At 44.1% G+C, this 26,772-nt stretch overlaps 1 protein-coding gene across 2 annotated transcripts; it reads left to right on the top strand.

Moving 5' to 3' along the window:
* Positions 1-922: 922 nt before the first annotated feature.
* Popdc3 (popeye domain containing 3) lies at positions 923-26,110 on the top strand. Of its 2 annotated transcripts, none has more exons than XM_060373324.1 (4): positions 923-1,235; positions 20,365-21,085; positions 22,240-22,348; positions 25,316-26,110. In XM_060373324.1, exons 2-4 carry the CDS (start codon positions 20,601-20,603, stop codon positions 25,595-25,597), a joined length of 876 nt encoding a protein of 291 aa, XP_060229307.1. In that variant the 5' UTR covers positions 923-1,235; positions 20,365-20,600; the 3' UTR covers positions 25,598-26,110. The 2 variants fall into 2 exon arrangements, with proteins under 2 accessions (XP_060229307.1, XP_021504131.1); XM_021648456.2 differs by having other exon boundaries at positions 923-1,231.
* Positions 26,111-26,772: the final 662 nt, after the last annotated feature.

Genomic DNA, 26,772 nt, shown 5'->3' on the forward strand with positions numbered 1-26,772 from the left:
AACAGCAACAGCACGGGCTCTGAGATCAACAATCAATAAATGGGACCTCATGAAACTGAAAAGCCTCTATAAAGCAAAGGACACTGTCGTCAGAACAAAATGACAGCCAACAGACTGGGAAAGGATCTTCACTAACCCAATATCTGACAGAGGGCTAATATCCAGAATATATAAGGAACGCAAGAAGTTAAACAGCAAGAAATACAATTAAAAAATGGGGTACAGAGCTAGACAGAAAATTCTCAATGGAGGAATAGCAAATGGCAGAGAAACACTTAAAGAAATGCTCAGCGTCCCTAGTCATCAGGGAGATGCAAATCAAAACGACCCTGAGATTTCACCTTACCCCCATCAGAGTGGCTAAGATCAAAAACTCAAGTGACAACACATGCTGGAGAGGTTGTGGAGAAAGGGGAGCCCTCCTCCACTGCTGGTGGGAATGTAAACTTGTACAGCCACTGAAATCTTTGAGTAAGTTGATTCAGTCTTCCTCTCCCTGCTCTGGCTCTTCCAGATCCCTCTGGCTGTACTCCGCACCTCGAATCTACCATAGAAATCTTCTCCTCAACCGTGCTTTGGAAAGATCGTGGTCACATGAACATAATAAAAACTTCAGAGGCAAAAATGCATGTGACGATTGCTTTAAACAGCCATGTCTTACTATTATTTGAGCTTATGTGGCATTTGTGCTTTAATTTATTTGTATTTTATGATGATCTATGTCCTTTACTTGTTGTTTATTTTTTTCCAAACCTATTTACCCACTCGTAAACATTGCCCTTTCTCTGCCCTGTACACCTATATATTCCAGTGCTTTCTGCCGAGTGATTCATCTTCTCTTTGGCGGGATGCAGTGGAGCGAGAAGGCAGACCGTTGCTTTTCATGCCAGTGCTCAGCTCCCTCAACTCTCCACCAGGGGTCTGGGCCAAAAGGCCGGTACCGGGAGCGCGGCTCTGCCACCTTAGGGCCTCCCGAGTGTCCGCACGCCGGTGGCGCCCGCCGGCTGCCCGCGTGCCTCGGAGCGCGCGCCCGAGCCCGTCCCCGCCGCTGGGAGCGGCTTCGATCGGCTGCACCCGGCTCGGGCAGACGCGTCCCGGATCCCGGCGCGAGCGGGCTGGCAGCGGGGCGGGCGCGGTTCGGGCCGCAGGTCCCGGGCCCTCCGAGCCGCCCGCCTCTGCGCACTCTGCCGGAAAGTTCTTCGCGAGCTCTGGGGAGCGGCGCGAGGGCCGGGTAGGTAAGCCGGGGGCCGCGCTCAGAGCAACTTTGCGGGGATGCCGGGACCGGGAACGGGGAGCGGGAGAGACCCCCGGAGCGCGTCCCCGGTGCGCGCGCCGCGCGGCTCTCAGCTCCCGCCGGGTCCGCGGGAGAGCGCGCGGTCCTATCCACTGAGCTGCCAGGCCAGCGCTCCAGAACCTTCGCGGCGCCCTGGAGACCTGGTGCCCAAAAGAAAAGATTTCGGGGGAACAAGCCGGTCCCGATCCTGGCGGTAGAGGGTTTTTACCGTGGGCGAATTGTGCCCCGCAGCACTTTTTTTGTTTTGTTTTGTTTTACACCTCCCTCCCCCAGACTAAGAAAGAGCACGACTAGGGTCCCTGCAGTTAGTGATAGGGCCAAAGGGCAGCTGGGTTCTGACCTGCTCTCTGTACTTTGAGATCCCCATGCCAGAGAAATAACGAAATTAATAAGCCCCAGATATCATCAAGGTCGGTTATAGTAGTTTAGAGTTTTGAGAGGCGGTATTTTAGGAAAAGATCACAGACACAGTATTAAAATGCAGTAATACATTTTACTGCATTTTAAAGGATTGAGGGGTCGAGACGTTTTAGCCAAGAAACACTGGGGAAAGTAAAAGAGAGAGAGAGAGAGAGAGAGAGAGAGAGAGAGAGAGAGAGAGAGAGAGAGAGAGGAAAGAAGGAAGGAAGGAGAAGAAAGAAAATATCTGTTAGTGCTGAAAAGATAAAATTTAATAAATTACTGGAAATTAGATTTAGAATCCCACATTTAAAGGAAAATTGAATAAAAAAAAAATCACCTTCCTTCCCAGTGTTTCTTCTGAGTACTAAGTTACTCTGAATTTTCGGGGCTGCAAAGTGCTATTAAACTTTGTGACAACCTTGAACAAAAAGTACTGGTGCCTGTTGGTGTTGAGTTTAGTAGCTATTTTGTTCCCTTGCTCATTTTTAATTCTAAACTCTATTGGATGAAAATATTCTTTCGGTACTTGTACAGTAACTTGGTGTGGTCCTTTGTGGAAATGAAAGCTACAGAAACAAAAATTTGGATCATGAATCTCAGTGTCTTCACGTGCAAAAGTCAAGGGATTAGTTGGTTCCTGTTCCCTAATAATCGGAGATTCTTCTGTCCTGAAAAATCTGTGTGTCATCTTCAAGAGTTTGAGATAAAAATCCAAACAGAAATCTACATCATATCTCTTGTCAAAACTTTATATTTAAATAGGAGGCATTTGATAGTTAAACTTATTAATCCAATCAGACTTCCAAAACAGCTGAATCATTGCATGGCCCGTGCTTGAGAATCATTTCAGCCTGTGCTATTGAATAAAAAGAAGACAGAGGAAGCCAAAATCCTAGAGTACAAACTGCAAGGCTCATCCGGTGGACAGCTCTGGTACCTCTGCCTGCTCCTTTTGAATGTGGGCCATGCAGACCAGAAGAATTGGGAAGCATTTGCTACCACGCATAACAAAGCAGGACAACTCAAAACTGCTTTGAGAATGTCTGTGATGGCTATGCAAGCCTGCAAACTACAATTTGAAACTGCTTTTTCTGTAATCATACTGGTCCGCTAGGGTTAGGAGTGACACAGGGTCTGAATTTACCTGTGGAATAGAGGAGCATCTTGAATCACTAATTACATTTTTTTAAAAGAAAGGGGAAATTTATTTTTCTTTTATCTATGTTTAGAAAATGTGTTTAAAGAAAAAGTTATTATTGGCATTGACAGAAATAAATAACCAAGAGTTGATGGGTTAAATCACCCGAGGTGTGACTACACAGAGACCTCCTCCAGCCCGGACAGTCCAGGATTAACCCACACAGCCCTACAATGACTGTCTACTTGTCACTTTCTGCTCTTTAACAGAAATAACCTCCAGGGGCTGTCACACTGAAACTGGCCAGGATAGGACTAGCAAGGAAGGGGTGTGTGGAGCACCATCAGGAAGATGACACCTTCCTGAGCTTATAGGAGAGTCTGTGTGCAGGTACTCCAAAATCCAAACAGTTCTTAGAAGGGTTAATTTTGTCAAGTTGATTAGAAAAAAAAAAGGACAGGCAAATGCACACCTCTAAGCACGTCTGTGATGTCATTCTCTCTGAGACAGCTGGGTCTTGAGGGCTCAGACCTAATGAATAGATGAGTTTATCCTTGGATCCATTCATCCATGGTTTGGTGGCATTGCTGGGAGGTGGTGATTGAATGATAAGAGGAGAAGCTAGCAGGAGGGCTGCTTTGTCTGTGGTGGTTGGACTAGGTATGACCCCATAGGCTTAAATGTTTGAAAGCTTGGCCCATGGGGTGTGGTACTACTAGGAGGTGTGGCCTTGTTGGAGTAGGTGTGGCCTTGCTGGAGGAAGTATGTCACTGTGGAGGTGGGCTTTGGAGTCTCGTATATGCTCAAGCCATGCCCAGTGGGACAGTCACCTGCTGCCTATGTAGAAGCCCAACCAAACGTTTTCCGTTCTCAGAGTTGCTGCGTTCACGGTGTCTCTTCACAGCTATAAAACTGGAAGGCAATGTGGCGTGTTCTTGTGGCTATATCTTGTCCTGGCCTCTTCCTGTATTCCTCCTTTCTTTGCATCCTCGTCTCTAGGACACAAACTCCTTTGTTGGGACACGTCTGAAAACATAAGACCCCATACATTGTATCTCCTTCAAGTCATTCTCTTAGGTAATTTTTGTTGTTGTTGTTTTTTGTCACAGTGAGCTAGAAGGAACTCAAACAATTCTGAAATTTGAAATACTTATAGTCTTGAGCATTTCAGACAAGGGAGCCCGTATCTGTAAGAATCTAAGATGGTAGAACTGCTGTTGTTTGAGGAGTTGGTGGTTGTGAGGTCTGGTAGCCACACACAGCAGGGGCCTGGCTCATCTGTCTTCCTCCAAAGGTGTTGGTCTGCAGACAATGAAATGCAGGCTAAATAATAAGCTCAGTATCTTTTCACCTCACATCTTTGTTGTGAAAACCTTGATAGTTGTTGATTCTGGGTAATGGCTATGTGGGGAGATGGGTTTGTTATATTCTGTGTTCTCTATGTTTTCCCTCCGCTGCTGGCAACCGAACGCAGGGCCTTTCACATTCTAGGCAAGCGCTCAGCCACCTCAGCCCCTATTTTCCCTGTTTGATGTATAAAATTATTCATCCAGGAGCTGGAGAGGCCCTGCCATTCGAGCATGAGGACTTGAGCCCAGGTCCGTAGCCTGTGAAGGAGATATCTGTAACCCCAGTGCTGGCCGCTAGTGGGGACTTGGGCAAGCACACACATACATACATTAAACACATGCATAAAATGAAAAAAAATTTTTTTTTGTCAAAAAAATGTGAATTTAAAAAACCGAGGCATTTTCTAACTCAGCATTTCATTTCAAATTACATAGGGATTTTAACATTTTTTTTGTGGTTGTGAATGTAGATTAACATTTCTTATATATAGGAAATCCATAGGGAGGGAAGGCTTCAGAGTAAGGCTTCAATGTCTTGTGGACGTATGATGGGAAGATCTAAAGAAAAATGATAGTTTTGACTTTTTCTTTTTCTTTCTGATTATTGTGTTCATATATTACTGTATTTGAAATTAAAAACACATTTTTATAGTTTATATTTCATATGTGTATGAGTGTTTTGCCTGCATGTATGTATGTATACCACATGCATGCTTGATGCCCATGGAGGTCAGAAAAGGATATCAGATCCCTCGGAATGGGAGTTGTGAATCACCAGGTGGGGGCTGGGAAGAGAACCTGGGTCTTCTGAAAGAGCAACAAGTGCTTTTAATGCTGAGTCATCTCCTCAGCCCCTGAATTATTTTTAGTGTAAAATTACTTTTTCTAAATTGTATGAAAACTGCAAAGTGAAGCTGCCGTATCATGAAAAGGAAAAGGAAAGGTATCCCGTCATGCATGGATCTGCATCTTTACCCCGGAGTGAAAGCTAGCTTGTGTGTCTTTGCGTACATTTATGCAAATTACATTCATAAAGGCAGAAACTTTTTTTTTTCTAATAAAAAATTTGTGTTTGCTCAGGAGCATTCAGAATGTCAGTATAGAGTGGTATTCCATTAACAGAACGACAGTTACCTGCAACTGAAGATGAAACAAAACAAACCAAACCAGAAACCACCGTCCACACATTTAACTAATTTGTGTTGTGCCGCAGCAAGAACATGCTTTGCATTTCTGTGCAAATTACAACCAGGCAGGGTTAGTGGGCATCGCAAATGCCGCAGGACAGGGCTATCTAAAGACACACTCAGTACTGGGTTAACTATAGAAGAAAAAAAAAAATAAAGACACTGTTCAGTTTAAAAACAAATCTTACATGGGCTTACGTTTCAGTTATTTTCTTTAAAAGGAATGAGTTGTGTACAAGGGGGTTAAATGCTTTACAGACAAGAAAAACTGCTCTAGAACCAGCTTATGCTTCGTCTTCTTCCTCTTCCTCCTCTCCCACCTTCCTGTTTCTTCTTTTTCTCGTGCTCTTTTCAGCCTTGACCACCCTTTTCTGCTGTCCTTTTCGCTCTTCTCCTTTGGCTTGACGGCCTTCTTCCGACAGGGCTGCTCATCATGTGCAGCAGCGCTCTTCCTCATCTCTCCTGGTTTCTTTGCAGCATCACCAATGGACCAGCCCTTTGATTTGGGGCGATACGCAGGACAGAACAAGAAGAAGGCTGGAGGAGGCCACCTGGGTGCTTTGAGATCCTTGAACTTCTTGTTGGTCTCCCCTTGGGGTGGGGGGAGCGGGTATGTAGGTTTCCCTGTCAGCCTTTGCCATGTCTTCAGATTTCCCCCTTCTTTAGAAGACATGGTCCCTGCCTCTCTGAGCACTTTACAGAGCTGACAGGAGCATCTGTGCTCCTCCCGAGGTTTGCACAAAAACACATGTGAAGCTATTCCACCCCTTGGCTTCTCAGACTCTCCTTTGACATGTTTGGTTGATTTTCCTCTGTGAGGCACAGAGCCTCCCATTGCTCTCCGGGTCTCGCTTGCTCCACCTCTGTCTCTGTGGAGCTCAGGATACTGCGAGAGCAATGGCTATGAGAGCGGGAGCCAAACCCAGAAACATGTGGGACCACTAGCCGAGTCTGGTTGCCCTGCTTTGATTCTTTTATAACAAACTAAACCCAACTTCACACTCAATCAAATGGAAACGTATTTTACAAGAATGTTTTCTGTAACAAGTGGCCAGGTTTCAGCCAGTCACAGACAGCTGAGTTTCAGCCATACATAGGCAGCCAGCTCATAACTTCGTACAAATGCGACAGATGCCTCATTGTCGCCAGTATGGAGAGTCTCTGCCTTGTTGTCCTGTTTCACTTTTTTTTTTTTTAAGATTTATTTATTTATACATATGAGCACTCTTTTTGCATGTATGCCTGCATGACAGAAGAGAGCATCGGATTCCATTACAGGTGGTTATGAGCCACCATGTCGTTACTGGAAATGGAACTCAGGGAGCTTGGTAGAAGGTTGCTTCTGATGAGCAGATCCTCCGAGTCCTTTCTGAATGCTGCCTGACTGATTGGGCCCTTTTTGCCCCACCCTTGTCAAGTTGTCTAATTTTTTTTTCTTCTCATAAGATAATAATAGAGGTTCTTTTTATCTAAAAAAATTAATATTTCAACATAAAAAAAAAAAAACTAGTGGCCTTGGCATCAGTTTTGAGGTAGGCGTGGTTGTGTATACCTGTATTCCCAAGACCTAAGAAGCTGAGGAAAGATCATGAATCTAAGGATACCTTGGCTATATAGCAAAGAAAGGGGGCAAGGGAGAGAGAGAAGAAAGACAAGAAGGAGGAAGGAGAAAGTAGAAGAAAACAGGAAAGAGGGAGAGATATTAATGTTTTAATGTTGTGGGTGATAGCGGGGCCTTCCCAATTAAACAGAAAGGTGTCTCAAGAGCAGACTGTGTGGTTCCCTGCTATTAAAACACAAACTCTCTAGTCTATGATGTGGCTATGAAGTCCAAGGTTGGTATCACAGTTCCCCTCCCCCAATGCAACTGACTTACTTTTTCTACCCAGAGTCCTGATGTTTCCTTTCTTTTTCTTGAGGTTTAATAATTCAGTTGGGCTGTGACATGATTAATTTCTGAATTGATTTCTCATGGAACTTGTTGTGTTCTCTGTATTGGAATAATCTATTGCTCTTAATTTGAGGATGATCTTTCCATTATTAATAGATTTTTCTCTACTTTGTAACTCTTTATTTTGGGCATCAGTAATTCTTATGGTATCTTAACTTTGCCTTCCATATCAGTTATGCTGTTGTTGTTTTTTCCCCTTCTCGGTAGCTCTGGAGAGATGGCTCAGTGAGTGAAGACACTTACTGCAAAGTATGATGATCTGAGTTCAGTGCCCAGGAATCAGGCCAGGGTTGGAGGAAGAGAACTGACTGCTCAGGGTTTCCCTCTGACCTCATGCACCCCCTGTGGCCTGGGCATCAGACCCCCAAGTAGATAAGTGTAATTTAAAGGATACAACGATAGGATAGATCGTGAATAAAGATGTTACAATCGTGATGTGGCCAAACCATTCCTTATTTGAAACTAAGGAGACTACCTACCCCTGCCTCTTTCCCACCGTGTTCTTAGAGCTGTAAAGATTCTGTCCTGGAGTTCTTCATGACCGATGTTAGTTATCCTTACTTACTGTGGTTTCCCCCACTCAATGAAGGGATGACGTTAAAAATCAAGGTCCGAATGCTGCTCAGCTTTTGGCTACTGATGAATTCTGCAAGGAGGAGTCCTTGAGTTCCATTGTGACCACTTTGAGAACTTACCAGGCTCTAACCATCGTTCCAAATGGATGGCCTTGGTTACACTCAGAGGGCACAAAACCAAACCAAACGTCAGGAATGTTCAATAGAGACTCGGGAGAGGGTTGATAGGGACCAGAGGGAGACAAGAGGCTGTGGGGGAGAGTTGTTAGAACGCAGTATGTATTCATGGATGACGTTTCTTGCCATACAAGAAACAATTAAGTTTTATATATATATATATATATATATATATATATATATACAGATATTTATCATAGTATTTTAGGTTAGGCATTAAATAATTAATGTGTTACGTTAGCAAGATGGCAAGGAAGGCAGGCATCATGCTACTGACATATTTTCATAGACCAGCTTAATGAAAGGATGAGCTATGCTGGTTCTGGTTGTTTAATGAACACTGTAAGAAAATAGTGAATTTTTTTCAATTTTGCATAACATATCTCTAAACATGAGTCTGTGAGGAAAGGGGAGTCTTTGTGGTAGGCATATGATTTTGAGCATTTCTCTCAGGCATGACTCGTTCAGTTGCTGTGGATTGGGGGGAGGAGCACACCCACTTTAGTCCAGCGAAGCTTCCCTGCCTGTGCTCTGCACCCATTCCATTCCTCTGATAAAGATAGTATTTACTTGCAAATCAGTGTGAAATGAATGGCTTTGGGCGAGTCTTAGGTATCACTGTACACAACTCTTAGTTTAATTAGCTAAATGGCCCTTGAAATTTGGAAGCTGGGTCTACATAGTGTCAACCTTTGAATTTCAGTCAGATGCCAGTCCATGAGGAAGGAATTTGAATTACTGCATACATTGATTTGCCAGTTATTGAGAGTCAATGCTGTGATGCATCTTTTGAACACACGCATTTTTCAAAGACAACTGACATATTAAAGAAGAACACATGCAGCCCTCCTGCTCCCTTCTGTATGATCTGTTACACAAGAAAGTATTGGGGAATGTATTGGGCTGTGACTGGGTGCCCTGAGCTATGGAGGAATACACAAAACACAGACATACATACATTCAGATATGAGCCAGCTACCCTGCCTTCATCACACATTGCCCTCTGATGCCAAGGTTTGCTGTTATTTCACATTTATGTCCTCTCCCAGATGAAACATGCTCACTCAACACTCCAAACAGGTCTAAACAATTCGGTTCAAAAGTGCCAAATAATGTTTGAAAAGAAACAATGGAAGCGTTTTGGAAGAGTCTGGGTACTAGGTGGTGTCACCTAAGGGAAAAGAAGGGCAGGCGCAGAGAATAACATCCTTTGCCAGTTGCCGGAGCTGTTAAGGGAATAAAAGCCTGTGGCTGGGACAAAATCCAGGTCAAACAGGAGGCTTAAAGGAATATAAACAGAGGGAGTGTGTGGCATGTGGGTGATGTGGAGACAGGGCTAGCCACTCACAAAAACCCTGAAAGGACGTTGTTGTCTGCTGCATGGTGGTTCTCTGAGCTTTCACCACGGCTGCTTTCAGGTTGCCAAATGCTGTTGGGCTAACCCAAAAATGTTTCCAGCCAGGATCTAGAAGTCAGTGGAGGGAAACTGCACACTGGGTCAAAATGAGTTCCTGATAAGACAGGTACCTAATCTAAATGTATGTTCCTCTGCTGGATATTTTCAAGCCAAAAAAAAAAAAATGTGCTTCATAACTTGTGGAAGATGGAAATTTCATCTTCCTCCCACCTACCCACCCATAGCAACCCTCCCCATGCATTCTACTTCCTGCCCCTTCCAGGTATTCGGTTTTTTACCTATTTTCTTTTTGAGGTTTGACGTGTGGAGTGGTCTCAAGTTGCGGGTCTTTCTAAGGGTCAAAGTCATATTTGTGTATCTTTAGCCATTTTACATATATAAGATGGTGCTGTTATTCTTATTAAATTCTTATCCTTTTACAAGGCACCACTGGCAAAGTTTGGGAGTGTTCCGTCTCTAATCCATTTTCCTCCCGATAGCTCAGGTTGCAATTTTGCACAGTGCGGTGCTTTTGGGACCACATATGCTGAGCTGTAGTAGACTTGCCTCTAGATGGCTAAAAGTTGACAGCCGTTGCGTTTCCATTTGATAAGAATCACTAACATTTCCTATTCTAAAGGAGTCCAGTTGTGACCACCACCAAAAGTGACCTCCCTGGCCCAAGTGTATGTGATGTACCTATTCAGCTAGAAGAGAGAGGGAGGGAGGGAAGGAAGGAAAGAGAGAGAAGGTTAGAAGATTATAGCCAACTGGCTATTCTTTTCAAAGCTGTCAAAAATGAAAATTCATCTGCGGTGTGGAAGGCACTGGGAGCAAGGAGAAGTGTGTGTGAGTTTGTGTTTGTGTGTGTGTGTGAGAGAGAGAGAGAGAGAGGAGGAGAAAGAGAGAAGGGAGAGAGAGGAGAGAGAGAGAGGGAGAGAGAGATTTTTAGTTTAGAAAATAGGTCATCCAATGGTCTAGCGTCTCTCCCTTTACCAGGAGTCACCTCTGGCAAAACGACTATGCGTATTTAGCAGAAAAGGGAAGGTTCCAGTTTGCAGAGTGTAGGAAGCCAAACACAGACAGGCGGCTGTGAGAGTCGGTTACGTGGCACGGTGAGGAAGGAAAACTGCCACCACTTCAAATCAAGTAGGCTTGGGCTGCATGACTGAACTGCTGAGGCCCACCTTCTCATCCTCTGGGGCTCAAAAACTGTAGCTTCATGAGAAGACAGTGAGAGCATTTGAATCTGATTCTGAAGGGCACAGACAGGAATGCTGTGGATTTGTCACAGCCTGTCCAAGTACTCAGACTCAGACCATACACGAAGCACTAGCAAAAGAACAGACTCTGCTATCCACCTGTGCAGGGTTGGCTCTGGATTCTAGGGCCTGCGCATCCTTAAGTAACATGTTCAAACTCCTCACCTCAGTTCTCTCGTATATAAAACGGTAACAAAACTATCTACTTCAAAAGTGTTTAGAGATTAAATAACATGCTATTTTGAGATCCTTGATTTCCTGGCACACAGTAAATGCTTAATAAATGAGATGTGCTGTTAATAACACGTAAGAGCAGAGAAGGAGGCCACTGAATGCTGCATTAATTGCATTAATTTCTCATTGGTTACCTGGTTTCACAGTAATATCTATTGTGTGGAGTTGCACTGATGAAAGAATTACAGAGCTGTTTATTTTCGTTTTGGAATTTATTTTATTTCATATATATGATTGCTCTATCTGCCTGTATACCTGTATGCCAGAAGGGGGCAACAAATCCCAGTATAGATGATTGTGAGCCACCATGTGGTTGCTGGGAATTGAACTCTGGGCCTCTGGAAGAACAGACAATGCGCTTAGCCACAGAACCGTCTCTCCAGCCCCTGTTTTATTTTCTTAAAGGCCAGATTTTGAGTGTTGGCTTCTGGGTGTTTTTAGATAGATAGATAGATAGATAGATAGATAGATAGATAGATTGACAGAGTAGAGAGATAGAGAAATAGAGATAAAAGATATCTATCTATCTATCTATCTATCTATCTATCTATCTATATATATATATATATAGAGTGCATTTATATATACATATATATATATATCAAAACCAGAAGCTTACTGCCTTAAACACACATTATTACAGTTTATGTGGTTCAGGAGTTCAGGATCCTCAGCGCACAGCCTCACAGCCTCACAGATGTGCAGTCAAGAGGTCAAACACATTTTATTTCTCATGTGGAGTCTGCAATCTTTCAAACTCTCAAGTAACTGGAGGGTTTCAGTTCTCGGTGACCACCTGACTAAGGCCTTAATTACCTTCGGAGCTGTCTTGTTGGCTCAGGTCTTCTTTCATCTCATAGAGACCACTTGCCGTTCCTTTCCTCACAGACTCCCCAGGCAGAGCACAGTCTGGATGCTTGCCTTCCTCTGGGTCTGCAGCAGCACAGCTCTGACACGCATTCCTCCCCCTTCCCCCAGTCCTCTGATTGATGCCCACAGGAGTGACTGTTACCCGTGAAAGGTGCAGTCCAGCCTGCAGAACAACAGGACCCAAAGAGTCTCCTCCATGCACTAAGTGAGATCCATCACTGGTGTGAACCTTCTGGAAGGTTTCCAGAAGGGCACAAAGATGTCTGTCATTTCTGTGTGGCCATGCATTTGGTAAAGTTCATCAGAAGATAGGATAAAAGAATCAATTCAAGTAATTCTATTACTTGGGCATGTGAAACTCTCCTAATGCAAAAGGAAAAAGTGTTTCCCTAGGTAGGGTAAAGGGGCCTATACATGCAGGGTTGGCCATCCCTGTAGGCGGAAACCAGATGGTGACATCAATGCCTTGGGTAGCAATTGATATTGTGGTACATGGATACTGTAGCCAGTTTCATTTACATTTGTGTTAACTCTGTTCATAATCTTGGATAATTCTCGCATATTTTTAGGTTATACATATGCACCGTTTGCCAGCATCTTGCCAAGTCTTTCCATTCCCTCTTGTTACTTGAGAGATTCTCTCAACACTACTCAATAGAAATTAATGCAAGCCGCATGTAACTGTTAGAAAGATTTTCTTGTTTTTAGTTTATGCGTGTGGGTGTTTTGCCTGCATGTATGTCTGTGCAGCATGTGTGTTCTGTGCCTGCTTCTGGAGGTATAGATGGTTGTTAGCCACCATGCGGATGATAGGAACTGAACCTGGGCTCTCTGGAGGAGGCCCCGTTGCTCTTAAAAGCTCAGCTACCCCTCACCCACCCTTCCACACACAAAATTTTTAACTTTCCCAGTGGCAACATTTTTTTTTTAAGTAGGGACAGGTGAAAATAGCTTTAATGTAAGATTTTACTTAACCTACTCGCTCCACAGCACTCTCCTTTTAAATGTAATCAGTGAGAATTACGAGCGGCGTGTTTTCACTTCCCTACCAGTCTCCAGGACTCAAGGTGAGCAACGCATCTCCCCAGACATGCCCCATCTTGAGGGCTCTGCCGCTTGTGGCTAACAGATGCCGTTTTGCACAGCACAGCTCCTAAAGCCCTGACTCTGCCCAGGAACAGTCAGAGGACCTAGGTTCAGTTCCTGCCATCCACATGGAGACTCATAGCTGTCTGTAACTGCAGGTCCAGGGGATCCGATGCCCTCTTCTGACCTCCACTGGCATCAGGCAAGCACATAGTGTGCAAACATACATGGAAGCATGAAAAAATAAAAAAAATTAAGACTATTAAAAAAAAGCTCATAGCCTAGACTCACCACAAAATATCCACAGTCTTGAGTTCTTTTAGAATGATCAAAGTCAGAAAGAAAAATGCCCCCTCTCCTCTGCAAAGAAGAGAAACGGAGATGATTGTACTAGCTTTCTTGTTACTGTGACAATAGCTCATAAAGAGGAAAGGTTTATTTTATTTGAATTTTAAGAATTGTTTTTCTTGGGCTGGATATGGTGGCCCACACCTTTATTCCCAGCACTCCAGATGCAGAGGCGGGCAGAGCTGTGTTTGAGGCCAGCCTCTTATGCTCGGTCAGGTTAGGTCCAGGTCAGCCAGAACTATAAAATTCAACCCCGTTTTAAAAAAGAAAAGAAAAGAAATCATTTTATTTGTGTCTGTACTCACACATCTGTGTGTACGTATCTCTGGGTATATGAACAAACATGTATATATTTGAAAGGGGTGCGTACCTGTGAAGGCTGAAGTGCTTGTGAGATCTCTTGATCTGGAGTTACAGATACTTGCAGGCTCCGGGATCCCACTTTGGTACTGTGGTGGTTTGGGTAAGAGTGGCTCTTGTGTTTGAATACTTGGTCTCTAAATGGTGGAAATGCTTGGGAAGGATTAGGAAGTATGGTCTTGTTGGAGGAAGTGTGTCACCTAGGGTAGGTTTCAAAGACACCCCAGTTAGCTCTCTCTGCCTCCTCTCAGCTACTACCCCCACCTGCCTGCTGCCATGATCCCCACCATGACGGACATGGATTCCAACCCTCCGGAATCTTGAGCCCCAAGTTAAATACTTTGTTTTATGAGTTGCCTTGGCCATGGTGTGTTCGCAGCAATAGAAAAGTGGCCAAAATTGTCCTCATGATGAGGTAACAAGCACCCTTACTGCTGAGCTGGGCGGTTTAGGCGCCAACGTGACTGATGTGAGTGGCTTGGGAAGAACTGAACTAAGGGAGAGAGCTGTTGCTGGCTTCCAGAGGGGGGCTTTCTGCCCTCTGGGAAGAAGAGAGTGGGTAGTTATGGGTCCACAGGATGAATGGGAGGCCAGAACACAGGCAAACAGCAGCAAGAGATCACCTTTGCAGGACCGTGCCAACTTTGCATTAATAATTAAAGAGGGAGGCAGCCAGTGTAGCTGTCGGCCTTCCTGTTTTCAGTTGGAATCCTCTAGGGAAGGGCAGTGTTTAGAAACTGCACTAGTCTCAGTGGCTTAGCTCTATAAAATACGAGCAACAAGTATAGAGGTCCTGTTTTTCCATTATTTTAAATCATAAGGTGAGGGGGAAACAGATTTCTTCTGAACCATGTGGTACTATTTATTTGCATTTAAAACATTGTGCATTGACATGTATGTAATGTATGTTGACTATATTTATCCTTTCATGACCCTTCTTACTATACCACTGTGACCTGTCCTTTGTCCCAACAAGTTCCCCTCTTACTTGTATGTGTGAGTCTGTGTATGTCTGTGTGCATGGACCTGTAAGAGTGTGTGTGTGTGTATCTATGTGTGTGACTGTGTATGTGTGTGTCTTTGTGTGAGCATGTGCATGTGTGTGTCTAGCCAGGGTTGGTCATATGTGGGTGGACGGTTATTTACTGGACCATAGGCAATGTGCTAACGGCCCCATCCCTGATGAAAATGATCAGTTGCCAATAGCGTCTTAGCTGAGAGTGAGGACCCATGAGTCCCGATCCATGACGGGATGTTTGTGGGCCTAGTCTAAGCCAGCTAACGGCAGCTGCAGTGGTCTCGCCAGTCCAAAGCCCATCCAGTGGCCAGAAAGCGCTGTTTCTCAGCATCCCTCCTGGTCTCCAGCTCTTCCATTTTTAACGCCCCTCTTGCACGGTGTTCCGTGAGCCTTGCAGGGTGTGATACAGATGTCCCATTTAGGGCTGAGTGCTCACCAGTCACTGGTTCTCAGCACTCAGACCAGTTCTAAGTCTATATTCCCCACTGCCCGCAGGAGAACAAGCTTCTCTGACCAAGGCTGAGGGCAGCACTGGTCTATGAATATAAACATAGATGTGTAGAAGGCAGCTTATTCTACAGCAGCGGTGCATTTTCTCCTAGGTTTGTGTGTTTGCAGAAGCCAGGAAGCTAGAAGAGGGCGGGGCTTGTTTGGAGGGATGGTAGAACACATGCAGTGTGAAGGTAGATGAGAGAAATACCAATGGTGGAAAGGTTAAAATGGAGACAGAGAGAGGCAATGGCGGGTAGGTCAGCCAAAACGGATGTAGGAAAAGGGAATTATGGAAATATAGTACTTGTAAACTAATTAAAATATATAATACCAGGAAAGCAAGGACTGGGGGTTCAGTGGGTAAAACATTTGTGATACAAGTGTGAGGATTGAGTCTGAATTCTCAACACTCGTGTAAAGCCTGATGCATCTGTGTGTATCTGTGAACCCGGTGCTCCTGCAGTGGAAGGGGAGGCAGAGCCAGGAGAATTCCCAGAAGCTTCCAGGCCAGCTAACCTAGTATATTCTGCAGTGAACAACAGCAAACAACTCTGTTTCAGACAAGGAAGGTGAGGACCAAGCCCTGACTTCCACACATAGGCTGTGGTATGCACATGTCCGCACAAACACACACATACATGTGCAGTTTGAACAGAGCTCCCCTGCATGGCTGGATAATGCTTGTTCCTCAAGCTGTAGGTAATTGCAGGAGTATACTAGAAGTAGGTGTGACAACCCTTCCTTAGTTGTTGACCTGGAAAGCTGCAGAAGCCCCCAAAACAATACAGGCGATTGCCACTGCTCTTGGTCATGCACCAGACCTGTATACTAAGACCCTGTTTCAGAAGCTGCCATACACTTCGGTTTCAAGACATAGAAAAATTAAGCTAAAATTGAGCTTCCAGCTTCCTCTCTGCTGGCTAGCTTTCAGGGTGCTGGAGAGGAGTCTGCAGGCTGCTGGGGTAGAGGAGTCGTCAGTTGTCTTATCCAGTTGTGAACCCTGTCGGTACAATGCTGACCTGCCAGGCCAAAATGTGCTCAGTGATTCAATACTGGCCTAATAGTTACGGGGTAAGCAAGCGCTTTCTGATCAGATTTGAGGTCTGTACAAAGCTAGTCAAAAGCCTGTGGATGGGGAGGTCATAAACAGACTCTGGGTGGAGAATCTACTACTGTTTTGTTGTTGTTGATTGCTCTTTACTTTTTAGGCATGGTTCCCTATGTAGCCTAGGCTGCCTTCTAATTCAAGATCATCGTGCCTCTGCCTCCTGAGTGGTGGGATTTCCGGAGCTGTCACATTACCTGGCTTCTGGTACCACTTTAAATAGATAAAATGGTGGTGTTTCTCCTGCTCTGTTTGTGAGTAAACTTTCCTAGGCACATGTAGAGAACAGAAAGCAGAGTAAGAGCTTTGGTTTCTAAGTCCTAGTGATGGATAGCGGAAGCAGATTTATACAGAAGAGAATGCGTGTCATATTTAAGCAGTTTGACCTTGGACAACTTTTTTTTTTTTTACCTTCTCTGAATTTCAAAAGTCTCATCAGTAAAATTAAGATAAAATTACCTGTCTCGTGGGGTTGTTGAGTGAGATAGTTTTAAAAATCTGCCTCACACATAGGTATTGAGTAAATGTACCATCTTGATGGTAAGTAGAAAAAAGAAGACAACTTAGCATATTGAACACATACTGAAGTTGGGATCTGATTCTAATTAATAAGTAGACTATTTGAATTTTGAGCTTCTGGGTTGCCTAGCAACCCAAATAACTCAATAGCACTGGCTACCATACTAGTTGTTGTCTTTAATCAAAGCAGTAATTGAATGTTCTGAAGAAGCTCGAGGTTGTAGGTAAAGGATTCCCCTTGAATATGGACTTGGTCCAAATGTTTTGGGGAGAAGAAGAAAAGATTCCCCAACTCCTCAGTGTATTTGTGCTGAAGTATCTCAGAAGTTGGGCTCCTCCCTGAATCTGTGCCCTTAGGGCACCCGGAAGGTATTTCAACATCCTACATTAGGGATGGAATATCCCAGCATATTCAGCTAACATTCATTGAATGCCAGGGATCAGGCACACAATAGCATCTGTCTCTGCTGCTGCCCTTTAGACTTTCAGACCCCAGAGGCAGAATCAGTCAGTGTTAAATAGTACAGCAAATGGTTTCAGGAGGGGCTGTCTGTGTTTCCAGAAGCACAACCGTTAGACTTGGAACGCTTAGCTGTGAACTGAGCAGCGCAAGCAGACAGAGCAGGTCTTAAACATCCACTGAGAGGTGTTTTTAGTTTCCTGGCAAACCTGTTCCCCAGCACTTTCCTACTATCTGATTCAAAGATTTGCCTCCTGGCCAGAGTGAAGCTGGGCAGAGGGACATTGAGCTTCCACGCCAAAGGCTGTAACTAGCCTGATGTCAGGGACTTGGCCAGGCTGTGCCCAGCTCCCCCATACATGGTATGATTTAGATTCTGCCTCCCCCAGGCAGTGAGATAGTATATGCAATGCGAAGCAGACAAGCACAGTTCTGGGCTAATCTTCATCCCTGTGCCACCAGGGTTATGCCACCTGCGACTGAGCATCTTTTTGTCATCTTACTCCTTTATAATTCACAGTCATAAAGATTTAAGAGGAAATCTGGTTAGACTTGGAGCGGTTAGATTTCTCGCTAGATCTTGTCTTTTCCGTTTATAGCTCAGAGGGCAAGATCAGTTACTGCTTGGGGGAGGTGTCCATTGGGCTGCTCGGGCATTTCAGCACTATTTTCACACAAAAATGACGAGGCCTGAGGGTCTGTGAGGCGGGCTGCTGGTGGATGAATCATGCTGGGCTATCAGGGCGATGGTGACACATGGCAGAGGCCCTTTCCTGCCCATCACCTGCTCCTGTCAGTTCTTCTTCTTCTAATAAAGGACATCTGTTATGGTGACTGGATAAAAACACACCACACTGGGTGTGGAGTAATTCAATCAGGGCAAGTCAGCATTCTTCAGCAGTCCCAGGCCTGAACACAGTCCCTCCCTCCTAAGAACTCTGGATCCCGATTTCCAAATCAAACATTTAAGGATCCGATTCCCCTGTGCTCCCTTCTGAATCACCATGAACGTTTCACGTGGCCTTCCTTTTATTAGCAGCGTCTTAACATTTCATTGAGGATTATAAATTTTTAAGGGAGTTCAAACCAAAGTTCATAGACCTACCAGCAACTCTTTTCATATTGGTTTTCGTGGCTGTGCTGAGTATCCTGAAGAATTGATTGGTTAAAATGCCCCAGTTTTAAAAGTAAAACAGCAGGAGAGTGACATTTGCGGGGCTGGTATTTGCAGTCCTCACTCCTCCTTGCATTTTTGAGAACTGCCCTTTGTTCTGACAGTCCAGTAGTACGGAATTCTGTGTGCTGTTTTTTTTTCCAAGAGGAGACACTGCGCATGCTCAGAATGCTGGTCTGGTCTGTTTGACTCCTGCGTCTCACAGATTGACTGTAATTAGGGATCTGCAAGATGCTTGAAATATCTTTTAAAACAAGTAAAAAAAAATTATATAGCTCTAAGTTGTATACCTAAGCCATTTGTTCCTTCCTCCCGCCCCCTTTCCTCTTTCTCTTCCTTTCTGATCCACCTGCAGGGCTCTCATTACTTGAGAAGAGGTTCATGGGTGAAGGGAGCCAACAGCATCAGGGCCTTCATTTCTAGTTCTGTTGATGATGCCCTGGTCCTTCCCACTCAGTCAGACATGCTCATTCTGTGTGGGGACTTTTATTCTTTCCTTATGAGACCCTGGCTGTGCTTCATGATACTTTAACAGGTGTCCTGGAAGCCAGGGAATCCATCGTCCACATTCAAGGTCTTTTCATGTTACTGTTCCTAAAGACTCAACCTGATACTTCCGGGTTGAAAGCGTTAATGCTGAGGAAGTGGTATGCTGAATGATGCCTTGATCCTGGACCTCTGTCATCAAGCCCCATTCTCTCTAGGAGACCCAGGTCCCATGGTTGAAAGAGCAGAGAATATATAAACAGAGGAACAGACCCAATGAGATTGTTGACCATCTGGAATTACTCTGTGTTTATTTATATGGATGTGATATTAACTTGACCCACTGATACAGAAAATCATGCTCTCCTGTGCACCTTCTTAGGTTCTCTGAATCTAACCTATTAAACATTTTCACAGACTGTTCTGTATTCTTAAAGATCTTTCTCCTGAGCCTGTGTTTCCTGTGTTTATGACTTATTTGGGGACCTTGTAGGGTCAAGCTTCAACCATTTTTCATGAAATACCATGGGATTGGACCCAGCATGTAGGCAGTGGTGCTGAAGTCCTGCTCTGCTTTGACTTGTAACTTGAAAACAGTTCTGGCTCCTCTGAGCTTCAAATGTTTCATGTATAAGGTGAAAACACTGTAGCATCAGATAGTATTCCTCAAAAGAGGAGGATCTTGGAAGGTCCATGGATTCATCATAATTACACGTTCAAAATACACACCCCTGGGAACCAACCTCAGCGATCTTGATTTAATATACATATGTGGGAAAGTCTGTGGCTTTCCATTATTAGTCATTTGTGTCAACTGATTCTGAGTTATGCCCTACTGCTGCTATAGAGTAGCTGGCTGAAGGAGTTAGCGACCCTGCGTTCTAGTATTCTGTCTTTTCCTGTGATAAACACTGACTAAAACTAACCTGGGGAAGAGAGGGCCTATTGAAGCTTACAGATGAGAATCCATCATTGAGGACTGTCAGGGCTGGGAGCTCAAGGCAGGAACCCGGAGGCAAGAACTGAGGCAGAGGCCATGGCGGAATGTTGGTATTGGCTTGCTCTCCATGGCTTACTGAGTTTGCTTTTTCATATAACTCAGGACCACCTGCCCAGGGCTGGCACCACCCATGGTGGGGTTGGGCCCTTTTACATGAACCATTAACCAACAAAATGGCCCACAAACTTGCCTGCAGCAGTCTGATGGAAGCATTCCCTCAATTAAGACTCCTTCTCAGGAGACTCTGCCTTGTGTCAAGTTGACAAAAACTGACCTGAAGACCCTGAGGAATAAATAGCTAGCCAATTCTGGTAAATCTGCTCTTATTAGAAATTTAATTAATATTTGTGCCTAAAACATCCTGATTCCGTAACAGTGGGAAGACAATTTGCATAATTGATGCTGTTGATTCATTAAGTAAAGTACCATTCTATTCTTTTGGCTTAATTAGATCCTTTGTCCCTTTTTTTCTTTTATGCAGGAAATAGCAAAATCTTTGTGGACTTGGGCTGAATCAGGAGCCCAGATGAGCTTAAAGAAACTGGTGCTCAGCCCTTAGTTTTTCGGCTCCATGCTCCCCAGACCTCTCCGTGCCAGCTCCAGTGTCTCCCTGCCTGTGAAGACTAAGCCACATTCTGTGATGGGAAGGCAAAGGACTCGGTCACTGGCCTCAGTGTCATCGAAAGTGAACTGACAAGGGAAGCAGCCAGTACAGCCATGGAAAAGAATTCAAGTTTATGGAACAGCCTGGTGGTCGAACACCCACTCTGCACAACCTGGAAGCAAGAGGCCGAAGGGGCCATTTACCACCTCGCCAGTATCTTATTTGTAGTCGGTTTTATGGGTGGCAGTGGATTCTTCGGGCTCCTTTATGTCTTCAGCTTGCTGGGCCTGGGTTTCCTCTGTACTGCAGTCTGGGCATGGGTAGACGTCTGTGCCGCTGACATATTTTCCTGGAATTTTGTGCTGTTCGTCATCTGCTTCATGCAGTTTGTTCACATTGCGTATCAAGTTCACAGCATAACCTTTGCCCGAGAATTCCAGGTGCTGTACAGCTCCCTGTTCAAGCCCCTCGGGATCCCTTTGCCCGTCTTCAGAATCATTGCTCTGAGCTCTGAAGTGGTCACTTTGGAAAAGGAGCACTGTTATGCCATGCAGGGGAAAACCTCCATTGATAGACTCTCCATGCTTGTCTCAGGAAGGTTTGTACCCTCTGCGCTGCGTGTCTTTCCTCCATAGTGGTTATCTGGGCTTCCTTGCTCTTTTTTTTTTTTTTTTTTTTTTTTGTATGTTGGTATAGCATAGTCCTGGGTGGCATTTAGCACCCTGAGATTCGGGGCAACCTTTGAGACATGGCATAGGCGTGGGTATCTAAAGGACACGGGTCACGTGAATCAGGAAATAGTCTGGAGTCTCACGCTTTCATCACAGAAATAAAATTCACAAGCCTTAAAACGGAGGCATGAAGTTAGTTGTGTGGAGGCAGTAGCGGCATTGTAGGTAGTTACTGAAAGTCAAAGAGGATGAGGCAGGTCGAATTGATAGATCCTCCACTGGCACACAAGGGATTTTGGGTAGACGCTTCTGGCATTCCTCTACTTAACCGGGAACTTTTAATTTCATCTTATTAAATTTATTCAGTAAATTCTACCATTTGCCCCCTCATGAGAAGTGGGAGTAAGTACTCCAAGAGTATACTTATATAGGATAAAACCTGGAAAACTTTGAAGGGACATGCAGCAATGTGTTTTTCATGTCTTTGAAAAGATTAGGGGCTGGAGAGATGGCTCGGTGGTAAAGAGCACCAGCTGCTGTTCCAGAGGACCTGGGTTCAATTCCCAGCACCCACATGGAAGCTCATAACTGGCTCTAACTCAGGGGATCCAACACCTTTACACAAACACACGTGTAGGCAAAACACCAACGCACAGGAAATAAAAATAAGTTATGTTTAACGAAAGGGAAAGACTGAACCTTTAACTCATAGAGGTGCTTGTAGCAGACCTCCACTGTGCTCTTAAATTCCCTCCTGGGCAATCAGAAAATCTGGGCACACTCAAGTCTCATGCCGAGGCAAGGCACGCACACGAAACAGATTCATCTCATACGTGTGCATCTCAAAGAACTCTCGGTGAATTTCACTTACTCTTCCAGACTCCGAAGTGAGGAATGTCAGCACACAGATCTTATAGGGTAATACGGTGGTATAAAAATTTATTGTTTTGTTCTTCAAAACTCCACAGAGAAGTCGCCAGAGGCTGGAAGTATACCCCCCCCCACATACACACAGAGAATGCCCCCAGATGTGTAAACCCTTGCTTCTCAGCGCATAACAGATGTTCTTGTGTCTTGCTAGGATCAGAGTGACAGTTGATGGCGAATTTCTGCATTATATTTCCCCCTTTCAGTTCCTGGATTCTCCTGAGTGGGATTCGCTACGACCCACAGAGGAAGGCATTTTTCAGGTAAGGGCTAATCCGGCCTCATGGGTAATTCCCCACCCTTCTACACAGACGCATGTTTGGTTTAGAGCAAGTGAGCACACACACAGAACAATATCTAACACAGCTTTAATTTATGTTTGACTTCAGGATACGGTTTGCTTCATGCCTGCTTCCCAATCCCGAGTCCTGCTGACTGACGTCAGTCACACAAGCAACCACAGAGAGAATGGGGATAGATGTGACAGGAAGGATTCTGTGAGGAGAACTCTCTAGATTTCCCGTGTTGAACCTCACATATGGGGATTAATATGTAAAGATTTGACTTTAAACACTGCCAGTGTGATAGTTTAGGAAATGCCAAGAGAAAAAAAAATATCGCACTTGCCACAAAACAAATGGTTTTTCAAAACCAAAAATGCTGATGGAATTCAGTTATTTCTAAACTTGCTGTCATTTCTATCCTGTCATGTTTTGGTAGTATTAAAAGGCAATCATGTCACTTGGTTCTATTTATTACGCTCTACTATTTCCTATAAGCCAAAAGCACACATGTGTACGGAAATTCAAATTCATGTAAATATGCCAAAGTGGTGTCAGTAAATCCCATATTGTACTAGAGAAACTATGTTAGGGTTAAAAGTCCACACACCATCTTCTCCTTTGTATATTCCTCTCACATTAGCCAGCTTTACTCTTTCATTTTAGTATGAAATAGCTCTGCAAAATGCAAAACACATTCAAGAGGAGCATCCCATACAGCACTGTGATTAGAGGAGAAGTAATAAATTATGTAGTTTATTTTAATATTTAATATCTTGTTTTTACAATATTTTTGTCCTATCAGCTAAGGAGTTGTGGGTTTTGTGTTTTTTTTTTTTTTTTGCATAAAAGGACAGTAAGAAATTTATTTAAAAATTTGGGTCAGGAAAAAATGTGATTGAAGGTGCTGGAGAGATGGCTCAGTGGTTAAGAGCACTGGCTGCTCTTGCAGAGAACATGGGTTCAGTTCCCAGCACCCACATGGCAGCTCACAACCATTTGAAACTCCAGTTCCAGGGGATCTGATGCCCTCTTCTGGCCTCTGTGGGCACTGCACACGTGTCCTGTACATACGTACACTTATATACATAAAAATAAACATTTAAAAACTGTGTTTGAGTCCTCCCTCTTGATTAGTTTCTCTATATGTACAGATTTTAGTAGGTTTATCCTATATTATATGTCTATATGAGTGAGTATATACCGTGTGCATCTTTCTGCTTCTGGGTTAGCTCACTCAGGATGATCTTTTCCAGATCCCACCATTTACCTGCAAATGTCATGATTTCCTTGTTTTTTATTGCTAAGTAATATTCCATTGTGTAGATATACCACAATTTGTGCATCCATTTGTGCACTGAGGGACGTCTGGGCTGTTTCCAGCTTCTGGCTGTTACAAATAAAGCTGCTACAAACATGGTTGAACAAATGTCCTTATTGTGTACTTGAGCCTCTTTTGGATATATGCCTAGGAGTGGTATGGCTGGATCTTGAGGAAGCGCTATTCATAGTTGTCTGAGAAAGCACCAGATTGCTTTCCAGAGTGGTTGTATAAGTTTACATTCCCACCAGCAGTGGAGGAGGGTTCCCCTTTCTCCACAATCTCTCCAGCATGTGTTGTCTCTTGAGTTTTTGATCTTAGCCATTCTGATGGGTGTAAGGTGAAATCTTAGCATCATTTTGATTTGCATTTCTCTGATGGCTAATGAGGTTGAGCATTTCTTCAAGTGTTTCTCTGCCATTCGATATTCCTCTATTGAGAATTCTCTGTTTAGCTCTGTACTCCATTTTTTAATTGGATTACTTGATTTTTTTGCTGTTTAAAAGACTCTGCCCGAGTGCAGGGAATCATATGAAAGAAGGGGAGTTTGATGTGGAAAGGATAGGAGCTCCACAAGGACCAAACGTATCTGGGCACAGGGTCTTTTCTGAGATGGACACTCAACCAAAGTCCATGAGAGGATAAAACCTAGAACCTCTGCTCTGATGTGACCCATGATAGCTCAGTAATCAATTGGTTTCCCATAGTAAGGCAAACAAGCACTATTTCTAACAGGAACTCAATGACTGGCTCTTTGACCTCCCCACCTCCCAAGGGAGGAGCAGTACTGTTAGGCCACAGAGGAGGACTTTGCAGCCAGTCTTGAAAATACCTGACAAAAGGGAGTCATATGAAAGGGGAGGAGGTCCTCCTCTATTAGTGGACTTGGAAAGGGGCAGGGAGGAGATGAGGGAGGGAGGGTGGGATTGGGGAGGGAATGAGGGATACAGCATTAACAAAATGTAACTAATGAGAAAAATAAAATTATGGAAAAAAAAATAAAAGACTCTGCCCTGCAGACTATCAATGCAGATAATGAGACTTATGGGCAACCTTTGGGCAGAGTGCAGGGAATCTTATGAAAGAAATGGGAAACAGTAAGATCTGGAGAGGACAGGAACTCCATAAGGAGAGCAACAGAACCAAAAAATCTGAGCACAGGGGTCTTTCCTGAGACTGATACTCCAACCAAGGACTATTCATGGAGATAACCTAAGACCCCTGCACAGATGTAGCCCATGGCAGCTCAATATCCAAGTGGGTTCCATTGTAATAGGAACAGGGACTGTCTCTGACATGAACTGATTGGCCTGCTCTTTAATTACCTCCCCCTGAGGGGGAAGCAGCATTACCAGGCCACAGAAGAAGACAATGCAGCCACTCCTGATGAGACCTAATTGACTAGGATCAGAAGGAAGGAAAAGAAGTCCTCCCCTTTCAGTGCACTTGGGGAGGGGCATGCATGCAGAGGGTGGAAGAACAGAGGGATTGGGATGGGAGGAGGGTGGGAACCACAGGGGGGATACAAAGTGAACAAAGTGTAATTAATAAAGAATTAAAACAACAACAACAAAAACTAAATCCCATGCTCTCTAGTTTTGTTTTATATGCCTCTTTATGTTTTTTAGGTAACCCTCACAGCAGAAACTGATTGTCGATATGTGTCTTGGAGGAGAAAAAAGTTATACCTTCTGTTTGCTCAGCATCGCTACATCTCCCGCCTGTTTTCGGTTTTAATTGGCAGTGACATTGCAGACAAGCTCTATGCCTTGAACGACAGGATCTATATAGGGAAAAAACATCACTATGATATTCGGTTACCCAACTACTATCAGATGTCAAGTCCGAACTTGTCCAAATCACCCCTAACAGAACAGTTTCAGAATTCCAGACAGCACTGTAACAAATGACATCAAAACCTGAAGTTGGATGATTACTGAAAAAAAAAAAAAAAAAAAGACTTCATCATTCCCCGGACAAGTCAGCACACTATTATTTTTATAACTTAAATTCAGAGTCAAGATGCCACTGCCAGCTGTTTGTTTCATTTTAACTTCTGCATTGCAAATAAAATTTACAAATTTTCTTGTATTCCTTGCTGTTATAATGGGCTAGGGAGATGAATAACGGTGGGCAGCTCGCCCCTTTTCCTGTATCAGAACTGAGAGAATGTCATTTTGAATTCTCTGATATTTTCTCAAACATGCTGCCTTGTACTGTTGGCCCAGGAGAAGCAGTTAGCAAATGTTCTCAGCATGAGAGCAGGTTGCTACAGTCCACAGACTCATTTCTGGAATCTGCTTTTTTGTGACAATCTCTGATGAATGTAAGTTCCATTGTTGGTGTGGGAAGCAATTGTTTCTTTTACATGTGAAGTTGTTCTTTGATGTGACTAAAAAGTAGAATAAATGTAAGAAACAATAACAAGCCAGTTGGAAGCCTACTTTCTTGCTACAAACAAATCCTGAGCTTCTGCTTTACAGTTACCGTGAAAAGAAAAACTAGAAAGCAAAAACTAGAAAGCAAAACTGCATAATAACTACCGTATAAACAGGACACCCACAAACAGATAGTACAAATGCACATGGCCTTTGAGTTTCATGTTCAGCTGTAGGACAGGACAGGGGTGGCCTCACACTGTGCTCTCAGCCCTGTAAGAAGAGCTTAGGAAAGAGATACTCACCTGCAGAGCCGATCCCTATCTTTGGAAAGCTGTCTGTCTGAAGCTCGCATGCAGTGCTCCTCTGTGGAACCGTCTGTTACAGATTTGACAAATGGGCTTTGTGCCCTGTGGCTCTGAGTTATAAACTGGGCCCTGATGATAGATATACCCAGTGATAGACAAGATTCATCCCTCATCCCCAGCTAACATCCTGGGGGGTAAAAGAGAAGATAAACTAGAAAAGCTTATAGATACAAAGTGATGGAGATGGGCCGAGGAGAGAGGGAAATCAGAGGAGGTGGATGGGGAGAGCTGAAGTGTGGGTAGGATGATGGAGGAAGGTCTCAGCAAGAAGGCTAGGCTTACCGAAGACTTGGAGCAGGCAGTATTCTGTGCAGATATTGGGGAAGGGCAGTCTGGGCT

The sequence above is a fragment of the Meriones unguiculatus genome, chromosome 20 (genome assembly GCF_030254825.1).
Source record: "Meriones unguiculatus strain TT.TT164.6M chromosome 20, Bangor_MerUng_6.1, whole genome shotgun sequence".
In the NCBI taxonomy this organism is placed as follows: Eukaryota; Metazoa; Chordata; class Mammalia; order Rodentia; family Muridae; genus Meriones; species Meriones unguiculatus.

What these genes read in the sequence shown, in the direction of transcription:
- Popdc3 (XM_060373324.1), top strand. Translation starts at nt 20,601, where the DNA reads ATGGAAAAGAATTCAAGTTTATGGAACAGCCTGGTGGTCGAACACCCA. An exon ending in TCCATGCTTGTCTCAGGAAG is followed by an intron (nt 21,086 to 22,239) that starts GTTTGTACCCTC and finishes GTGTCTTGCTAG; the next exon opens with GATCAGAGTGACAGTTGATG. An exon ending in CAGAGGAAGGCATTTTTCAG is followed by an intron (nt 22,349 to 25,315) that starts GTAAGGGCTAAT and finishes TATGTTTTTTAG; the next exon opens with GTAACCCTCACAGCAGAAAC.